General features: G+C 44.2%; 1 protein-coding gene and 1 pseudogene across 1 annotated transcript; one reads left to right on the forward strand and one right to left on the reverse strand.

Annotated features, from left to right (window-relative positions):
- Position 1: 1 nt before the first annotated feature.
- CFAP97D1 (CFAP97 domain containing 1) lies at positions 2 to 3,798 on the forward strand. Its single transcript, XM_060645962.3, has 6 exons — positions 2 to 193; positions 944 to 1,014; positions 1,284 to 1,402; positions 2,251 to 2,374; positions 3,115 to 3,171; positions 3,670 to 3,798. The coding sequence occupies exons 1-5, from the start codon at positions 70 to 72 to the stop codon at positions 3,169 to 3,171; spliced, it is 495 nt and encodes a 164-aa protein (XP_060501945.1). The 5' UTR covers positions 2 to 69; the 3' UTR covers positions 3,670 to 3,798.
- A 3,350-nt stretch (positions 3,799 to 7,148) lies between these two features.
- LOC132688535 (large ribosomal subunit protein eL32 pseudogene) lies at positions 7,149 to 9,295 on the reverse strand (annotated as a pseudogene).
- Positions 9,296 to 10,084: the final 789 nt, after the last annotated feature.

The raw sequence follows: 10,084 nt of genomic DNA on the forward strand, positions 1-10,084 counted from the left end.
CGGGGACCGCTGAGGACCTCACAGAGGAGCCTGGGTGCCTCATTTCTGAAGTGAGACTAGGAAGAGAAGATGAACAATTGCCTGGATTATCTCGCCTACCCTGTAATCGTCTCTAATCACAGGCAGAGCACGACCTTCAGGAAGAAACTGGACTTTGGCCACTACATATTTCACAAGAATAGGATACAAATAGGTATGTGGGTCATTGGGGCAGGACACTGTGATTAGGGGTTCTGGAAGGGTCCACCTTAGAGAGATTGACGGTAAACCAGACCAGGACAGGGCTTTGCAGTGATGTGGCCTTATCTGCTGGGTTGGGTCAAGAGAACAGCGTCAGTGACAAAATTTATCGTCCACCCGGAGTCCAGTGGACGGAAATGCTCATTTAAACTCGTTAAAGCCAAAGAAAACTAGAGAGGCTCCCAACAGGCTAGTCCTATTGTGGAGGATGAGGATGAGAGAGGCTCTTTTTTATTTTTTTAATGTTTATTTATTTTTGAGAGAGAGAGAGAGAGAGCATGGGCAGGGGGAGGAGCAGAGAGAAAGGGAGACACAGAATCCAAAGCGGGCTCCAGACTCTGAGCTGTCAGCACAGAGCCTGATGTGGGGCTTGAACTCCCGAACCGTGAGATCAGGACCTGAGCTGAAGTCAGACACTTAACCAATTGAGCCACCCAGGCACCCCGGGAGAGGCTCTTTCACTGGGTGCAAAGAACATTGATCTCTACGTTTTACTTGTTCCCACCCTCACGTTCTTTCACGTCTGCTAAAAAACTCATCAAAGATGTCAGCTTGGGACAGTTAAACTTCCTGAACTAGAGTAACGTCGGAATTTAAAATCGTAATGTTTATTAGTCGGACGGTCATTTAGAATGAGTGGGTTTTCCGAGGTGGCTGAGGGGACTCCTGTGTCGTAACGTGGCTCTCTTTTATCCTTCTCTAGTGAAGCCTACTGTCGATACCAAACCTCCGGTGGCACACACGCATCACATTTTAAAACTGAGCAAACTACAGGTATTTGTTCTTGCCATTTGCAGATGTACTTGACTGATCTTTATCTATATCCTGAAGGGGTCCAGCTTCCCAGAGCCTCATAAATACCCACCTAACCCAGAGATTTGTTACTCCTCCCCTCCCCTTGCACACCAGCCATTTCCTGTGCTCTGCTCCCTGTCTCCATGGTGGCCCCCAATTTGCCCCTCCCCCGCCATCCCAGAGGACGGTGATCCTGAGCCGTTGGGTGTTGGATGATGTCACCATGCTGGGGTGTGGTTTCTTACCAGGGTGAACAAAAGCGAATCGACAAAATCGAATATGAAAACAAACAACTGTGTCAGAAAATCGCAAACGCCCATCGCGGCCCTGCCAGGGTGGATTGCTGGAACGAATATTTTTCCAAGAGGTAGTGTCCTTTCTCCCCTTTTCATTTTTGGAAAGTCAGAATTGACTTGCCCCTTATTGAATTTTAGTGCAAGCTTCCCTTGAGCAGGAGGACTCAAAGGAAGGTATCTTGACGGGTAAGCTGAAGAGACCAGATTAAGGAGAATAAAAACTACTCAAAAGGGGGACCTTCCTCTAGCGTTAAAGACTCCTAACTTTTATTGCATCTAAGAGACTTTTTGGAGTCCTATTCAGAGTTTGTCACAGGAAAATACCACATAGTTTTGTCAAATGGTGACCAGAGGTGGGACTCTGACACAGTGTTCTTAAGGATCGGTTCCTCAAATATTTCCTGAGCAATTACTATGTGCTAAGTGCTATGAATAGAGATGAAATATATATATATATATATAAATGATGAAATATATATAGATGAAATATATATATATTTCCTTGTATATCTGAAATAGTTGAAAGCTGAAAAGAAGCGAAGCAGAACTTGTCCCTGGCCCTTTGTGATGTATCCATAGGCAAGCCCCTTCCCCCATGACATAAACCAGACATTCTCAGTCCTGGTTTCACATAACCATTCCTGGGGTGCTGCTACCAAATGCCAATGTCCAACCTGCACCCTAGACCAATAAAATAGAATCTTCTAGCGGACATCAGGGTTGAAAAACCACTGATACAAACCTACCAATGCTGTGCACGTTCGCCAGAGTGTAGTCGATTTCAACAGGTATATGGGGCCTCAGGGATCAGCAGGACAGTGTGTTCCCTGAGCTTAGGCAGCCTGGGTTTATGACATCACGACTTCATCCGAGAGGGGTATTTTATTCTTCAACCATCTCAGGATTTTGTGTTTTTCAGCTTGAACAGAGAAACAAGAAACCGGGAGCTAGTGAGAATCACCGTGGAAAACCAGGGCATTCTGAAGAGGCTTGGCGATCGAAAACCGCACTATGACCGCAGATCATCCGAGATAGATTGGCAGGCACGTGGATACTCCGCCCTATTCCCTCGCACACACAGAGTTCGCCTGTGTTCAGAGTAGAGTCGGTCTCAGAAGAGACCCCTGAGTGGCTGAGGGAGCGATCATGAGAAATGGAACAATCGGTAAAAGGGAAGCTGCCCAGAGCAAACAAAGCTAACGACAGGAGCAAGCCACCCTCCTTGGTAGCAAAGCTGCTATGCGTCAGTTTCAGAAAATAATACCTCCTAGCGTCTTCCTTCAGGCTTTAATTCATTGAGGAAAGCCAAATGTACAAGCAGAGAGGAGGAAGGGTATACCATTCAGTGTGCGGGTGATTTCCTTCATTTAGGAATGACCCTTCAAGAAGGAAAAAAAGAAAAAAGGCATCTGCGGTGTTTTTAAAACCCCCCCACTCCCTGGCTTTGGTCTGTAAGCCTTTTCTAAGCTAGCCTTAGGAGTTAGACGTTCAACTTAAAAAAAAATTTTTTTAACGTTTATATATTATTGAGAGACAGACAGAGAGAGAGCAGGAGCATGGGAGGGGCAGAGAGAGGAGGAGACACAGAATGGGAAGCAGGCCCCAGACTCCAAGCTGTCAGCACAGAGCCCGACGCGGGGCTCGAAATGACAAATCCTGAGATCATGACCTGAGCCGAAGTCGGACGCTTAACCCACTGAGCCACCCAGGCGCCCCTAGACCTTCTACTTTAGCACCAGCCCCCTGGCACTGACATAATTCTCTCTGATTTTTTTCTTTCAAGAATTCAAGGCGCTATATCAGAAATACAACAAAATATCTTCTCTCCCGAGATGAATAGGTATGTCTTCCCGTGGCCGCTTCTTACTGTGAAATAACAGTGATCACAGTTGATATCAAAGCCCTAAGAACTGTGTAGATGAAGAACAAGGGGCCCAGTTAAAGGGATGGATTTTGCTCTTCTGTTAGTATAAGGGAACTTAGGGCTGTGTCTTCTCTCCCTATGAGTAGGAAATGACTGGCTTTTGTCATCAGCTTTTGAGTCTTCATGTGAGTCTTAAGGGGAAGTGATTTGTTCCAATAAAACATAAACAGGAGGTCTCGTGGCTTTACTGTTGTGCCAAAAGTTGAATTATATGTCTCTGTCACTGTTCAAAAGTACCGTTGTGTTGGCATTTTGTATTATTTAACTTTATTAGTAATGGCCAAGTTTGGGATTTTTTTTTTTTTTTTTTATCCCTGGGGAGAAGGATAAATGGACACGCAGGCTTTCCAAAGAATAGGTCTGTGTAATTAATGTGTCTCTATTTCTCTCCCTCTCTTTTCCCCTGAATACAAGGTTACTCACAGTGGAAAAGATACAAGAGAAAGCCCTAGGATTTCTTAGCTGCTTAGACTCTCAAAACACTCCTAAGTGGCTGAATGCTCAATCCTAGGATGCTACAATAAAGCTTGGAACATAAAATGAGTAAGTTACATTTAAGGTACCTGAAGGCTTTCAGTCCCATCCCAAAATGGAGACAGAGTGGGGCAGGCAGAAGGAAGGATACAACCATTTTTATTTGGGGCTATGAAAAGAAGTGTCTATGAGAGAGAAGGCAAGAGAAGCATACACCATCACCACCATCGTAGAGGGGAGGAAGGCGGGGTAAGATGACCCAGCCACAAACACAGCTCTGTCAAAATGGAAAACAGAAGCACGTGATAAGATTAAGGTCCTGACAACACAGAGAACAAATGCCATTTCTCTGTGAATACACAGAATTGGAAAAGAATGCTTCATTGAAGTTTCCGTGTACTCTGTTCATTTATAAGGGGGCGGCCACAGTGAAAATGCCACACGTATCTCAAAACATATGGCAAGACAACATTCCCTGACTGCTGTGACTGGTCATGCTGGGGTTGAGCCCGACTTTATTTAAACTTTTTATTTTGAAAGAGAGTAGATCTTAAGTGTTGTCATCACAAATAAATAAACTGTTTGTTTTAAAATAGATTCACAGGAAGTTGCAAATAAAGCATGGGGTGGGAGTGGGGCACTCCCGCACCCTTCACCCAGCCTTCTCCGCAAGTTAGCATCCTTTTTTTTTTTTTTTTAGCATCTTGCATAACTGACAAGATGTAGTTTCTAGCTTTTTGGACTATTACGAATAAAGCAGCTATGAATATTTGTTCCAAGGGTCTGCATGAAAATCAGTTCAACTTCCTTGGGATAAGCACCCAAGAATACAATTGCTGGGTTGTATGGTAAGTCTATTTTAAAAGGAACTCGGGGTGCCTGGGTGGCTCAGTTGGTTAAGCGTCCGACTTCGGCTCAGGTCATGATCTCGCGGTCCGTGAGTTCGAGCCCCGCGTCGGGCTCTGTGCTGACAGCTTGGAGCCTGGAGCCTGCTTCGGATTCTGTGTCTCCCTCTCTCTCCCCTCCCCTGCTCGCCCTCTCTCTGTCTCCCAAAAAACATTTTTTAAAGAAACTACAAAACCATTTCCAGAGTGGCTATACCATTTACCTTTCCACCAGCAGTGGATGAGTGCTGCAGTTTCTCTATGTCCTCATCAGCGTTGGATATTATTCTTCATTTTAGCCATTCTGATATGTGTGCAGTCACATCTCATGTGGTCTTCTCATCTGCATTTCTGTAGTGATTAGTGACGTTGAACGTCTTTCACATGTTTGTCATCTGTATATCCTCTTGCATAAAATGCCTGTGAATATCTTTTGCCCATTTTCTAACTGGGCCATTCATTTTTTTAATATTGCATTTTGAGAGTTCTTTATATATTCTAGACCAAATCCTTCGTTGGATCTGTGATCTGCAAAATATTTTCTCCCAGTCTGTCATTTGTCTTTTTGTCCTCTTAACAGGGTCTCTCATAGAGCAAAGTATTTTATTTTAATTTTTTTATTGTTTATTATTTATTTTTGAGAGAGAGAGAGAGAGAGAGAGAGAGAGAGAGAGAGAGAATGAGCAGGGGAGGGGCAGAGAGACAAGGAGACACAGAATCTGAAGCAGGCTCCAGGCTCTGAGCTGTCAGCACAGAGCCCGATGCGGGGCTTGAACCCACAAACCCCGAGATCATGACCCGAGCTGAAGACGGACGCTTAACTGACTGAGCCACCCAGGCGCCCCAAGAGCAAAGTATTTTAATGTTGATGGCATCCAATTTATCAGTGATGCAAGTGTTCTGTGTTTTGACTATATCGATGTCAATATCCTGGTTGTGATATTGTGCCATGGTAATGTGCTACCCCTGGGGAAAATGGGTAAAGGGCAGACAGCATCTCTCTGTTACTTCTCACACCCACGTAAAATCTACAATTATCTCAAAATAAAAAGTTTAAAGAATAAATCCATATACCCAAATATAAATTAACTGGGTCCAGTTTATCTCAGTTTGAGGAATTACCTCAATCTAGATTCTTCTAAACATCCAGGTTAGAAACCCGGGGTCATCCTTTACTTTGTACCTCTTTCTCCCTCCCCCGACTACATATTTTATTATTTTTTTAGTGTTTATTTTTGAGACAGAGAGAGAACGTGAGCATGAGTGGGTGAGGGGCAGAGAGAGAGAGAGACACAGAATCCGAAGCAGGCTCCAGGCTCTGAGCCGTCAGCACGGAGCCTGATGCGAGGCTCGAACCCACGAACTGTGAGATCGTGACCTGAGCCAAAGTCAGAGGTTCAACGGACTGAGCCACCAGGCGCCCCTTACTAGGTATTTTAAATCCAGCACTCCTATCGCTCTGTCTCTGGGTGTGCTGTTAGTTTCCCTTCATCTGAGAATGTCACTTCCCTTTCATTCCTTAAGGATAATTTCATCACATATAGAATTCAAGATTGACAGTTCTTTGCTTTCAGCACTTTATAAATGTTGTGTGACTTCTGCCTCCATAGTTTCCTTTATAGGCAATACTAAAATAGAACTTGAATTGGTATTCCTTCCTGGTTGTTTCCCCCCTGTTTTCCATACTTTAGCTAAGTGTTCAGCTTTCAGAAGATTAATTATGATCTGTCTAGTGGATTTCTTTGGTCTCAACCTACTTGGAGTATATCAGCTTCTTGAACCCACAGGTTTCTAACTTTCACCAACTTTGGGGCATTTTCAGCCATTTCTTTGAATACCTTTCAGCCCCACATTTCTCCTCTCCTAGGATTCTGATGACACACATGTTAGCTCTTTTGTTATTGTCCCATGGGTCCCTTATCCTTTTTCTTTGCTGTTGGGATTCAGTAAATTTCATTGATCTATCCTTAAATACCCTGATCTGATCTTTTGTCATTTCCATGCTACTACTGACTAAGTTCATCCAAGTTTTAACTTTCATAGTAATTTCTCATTTCTATCATTTCCATGTGGTTCTTTCTCATAGCTTCTATTTCTTTGCTAAGATTTTCCAATTCAAGAGAATTTGCAGTTGATTGTTGCAGCATTTTTATTACAACTGCTTTAAAATCCTTGTCAGATAAATTCTAACATCTGAATCATATCAGTATTGGTATCAGTTGACTGCCTTTTATTTACATTGTTGTTTTCCTGGTTTGGGGTATGATGAGTGATTTTCTATTGTATCCTGGACATTTAGGTCATTACGTTAGGGATCTTTTAATTCTATTTACATCTTCTATTTTAGCAGGTGGGAGTCCTATTTAGGTGTGGTATACTGGTTCTTTTATGGGTTTTACTTCCAACGACCGTTGTTTCCTTCTTTTCTTTTTCTTTCTTTTCTTTCTTTTTCTTTTCTTTTTCTTTTTTCTTCTTTCCTTCCTTTCCTTTCCTTCCTTTCTTTCCTTTTTTCTTTTCCTTCCTTCCTTCCTTCCTTCCTTCCTTCCTGTTTCTCTGACTTTTCTTTCCAGTTTTATGTTTTATTAACACGAATATGACATGTACATAAGCTGTCTATTTTCTTCTCTGAGCAGCCTCGCATTGGGGTTGGTGACTCCGATGGCCAGCTGGGCTCCTCTTTCCACAAGGACTTTGTGGTTCTTGGAGGAGATGCTGTAAACGATCTCTGCACAGTAAGGTTTGCTGCTCTTCAGCAGTACTTCCAGCTCCTTGGCATTGTAGACTAGGAACTTCCAGAAGCCACTGGGCAGCATGTACTTTGTTTTCTTGTCACTCCCATAACCAATGTTGGGCATCAAGATCTGGCCCTTGAATCTTCTGTGCACCCTATTGTCAGTGCCTCTGGGTTTCCACCATTTGCACTTAACTTTGACATATCAGTCTGACTGGTGCCACATGAACTTCTGGGTCTTCTTTTTCACGATCTTGGGCTTCCCCAGGGGTCTGAGGGCCCCCAGGATGCCGAGTAAGAGCTGGCTGCCACCTCCACAGGCAGCGCCGAGGAATAGACAGCAGTTCAGTTTGTTTTTTGAGCCCTTGCAATACTGTTCTGGTCTGCGTTGTTCTTTTGGTGCAGCTGGGGTTCCTGCTCAATCCCTGCCGGTGTCTTCTGTGGTGTCAGAAGGTGCTTCCCTGGGTCGCATGGTGTTGCTGGGCCTTCTGCAGAGGGACAGGCAGGGAGACACAGGGCTTTGCAGCTGCTGTGAACAATTCGGGCCACCTGCTGGCACGCTGGTCTGAAACTAGGGCTGGGGGTCCCCGTAAGTCTCTACTGGGCTCCCCCTTTCTTGTCCTTTGGCTGAGAAAGCAAGCTTTCCACTTTTTTTTTTTTCTTCCTCCTCTTTCTATTGGTGGCTCTGGGTTGCAGGCCCCTTCAGAGCTTAATCCAGGATATATGGGAAAGGAAAAGAAGACCCAGGGAGATTCACCACTTTGTTGTTCCTCGACTCTCAAGGGCCCAAGCCAGCCCACCGTCTTCTTTCTAGCTTTCAAGGTTTCTAGCTATCATGGTTTTTAAGCTTTCAAGGTTTTTAGTCATACTTAGAGAAGGAAAAACTAATCCTGCACCATCTGGTTCTAAAACCACAAGCCTGCCTTTTAAAGGAAGCAGTGGTTGGAGACTGTATTCAAAGGGCAGGAACAAATAAAATAAATAAAGAAATTGACCCACATCAACTCCCCCAGTTGGTTCCTTGGTTCTGAACTGTATGACTCAAAATTGGGCCTTGTGCTTGGTCTGGTCTGTTGTCATTAAATAAGTCATCAAGGGCTATCATTTTGGTATGCATGATTCCGGGGACTGGTGGCACAAATGGTGTGACGCTGGGTAAGTGGATGTAAAACTGTGATGGGCTACGTGTCTTTATGTGCGTATTCAAGCACACAATGGTTTTAAAAGCACAATTGGCTAAGGTTTATCATAGCTGAGCACTGCCTGAAGGACGGATGGTTGTAACTTTCTTAAACCCCTCTCCTGCAGAGAGTGGGGGGGGGGGGGGGGGTGGCAGGCATGGTTACAAATTACTGGATCAGGGATGGCAAACAGGATTAACTCATTTGCTAATTCTGCTGAATTGATGCCGGATACTTTGTCCTGAAAGACCCAAAAGCAGGGCTTAGATTCAGGGTCATGTTCCATGAGTTCTGTGTGCCATGGATACAGGAATGGGCGGTGGCAGCACATATGCCTCACCCGTTTAACATCCCCGATCTAGAAAAGTCCTCCAGAGCTCACATTCTTCCCAAAGACACAGGCAGGGCTTACCTGAGTTTGAAGGCCCAAGGGTGGAAAAAAAAAAAAAAAGCGATCTATCTTGAAGAGTATGTAATAGAGAGATTTCTTGGCGTGGGGGCCCAGAGCGATGGGCTTTTGCAAATATTCTGCCCAGTGGTTTAGCACGTAAATCGTTCTAGTTGGAATGAGACTTGGCCTGATATTTACACAAGTCCTACCAACATCTATTTGTAAACAAGTGCGTGTTTTGTCTTGTTTTGTTTTTTAGCAAGACTTTTCTGCTTTTTACAAAGAGTAGAAACACTTTCCAAATGACCTCTGACTCTGGGGCCCTACCTGTTCTACTCACAGACTCAGTAGCAGACAAACAGCCGTAGACACAGCTCATCTCAGGGGCCAGGAGGTGATTCGGACGGGAAATAAAGCAGGAATCACATTTCCACGCCTTGCTTCATCATATACAGAAGAGAATTATTACCATTTTATCTGACAGTTGTGTAAAAATACTAAGAAGCCAAAAACGCCTGTTGTGTAAATGAAATACAAAAAAAAGAAAAAAGAAAAGAAAAGAAAGGAAAAAAGAAAAAGAAAAGAAGGCTTTAGGTGCTCAACCACTGTTCATATACTGGAGGAAAAACCACCAGAGGGGACTTGGCTAAGAGTTGGTTATTGTCTCTCAAGGGTCCTTTTGACCTCTGCGTTTTCTGCCTCGGTGCTGACTTTAGATCCTGGCTCTCCTGTGTAACAACACAACTTTGTACGTGTCATTCACACGTCAAGGGCCAGCTGCCTCCCTGCCCTGCTGCCTTGTGGAAGAGGTCAAGACTCATTTCACTTGTGAGGAATCTAGCACCTGGTCAGTGCAAAAAAGTCTGCGTCCTTTTGCTTTTGTAGAATGTGATCCTGGCAGGTGGACCTACTAGGTTAGTGAGCTACAAAGTTGCAAAGGTGTCTTTGTAGGAGAAGGCAAAAATGGAACTTTCGACATGGGCAGCAAATCTCACGAGGGATAGAACTTGCAATGGGTAAGCAGCCTCTTCACAATCTTAACAGTTACACACCCCCCCACACCCCTGCATTTTGTTGTAAATTCTAGCTGGAAACACAGCCCTCACATATAAGTCAATTCTTTAACGGGTAGCCTCAATTATGGGACCACAAAAGGACGAGGCAGAAG

Source organism: Panthera onca, chromosome E1 (assembly GCF_046562875.1).
Source record: "Panthera onca isolate mPanOnc1 chromosome E1, mPanOnc1 haplotype 2, whole genome shotgun sequence".
Lineage (NCBI taxonomy): Eukaryota > Metazoa > Chordata > Mammalia > Carnivora > Felidae > Panthera > Panthera onca.

Bases quoted from the DNA above. Each gene is read 5' to 3' on its own strand.
- CFAP97D1 (XM_060645962.3), top strand. From the start codon at position 70: ATGAACAATTGCCTGGATTATCTCGCCTACCCTGTAATCGTCTCTAAT. The intron at 194-943 runs GTATGTGGGTCA...ATCCTTCTCTAG, and splicing joins CAAGAATAGGATACAAATAG to TGAAGCCTACTGTCGATACC. The intron at 1,015-1,283 runs GTATTTGTTCTT...GTTTCTTACCAG, and splicing joins TAAAACTGAGCAAACTACAG to GGTGAACAAAAGCGAATCGA.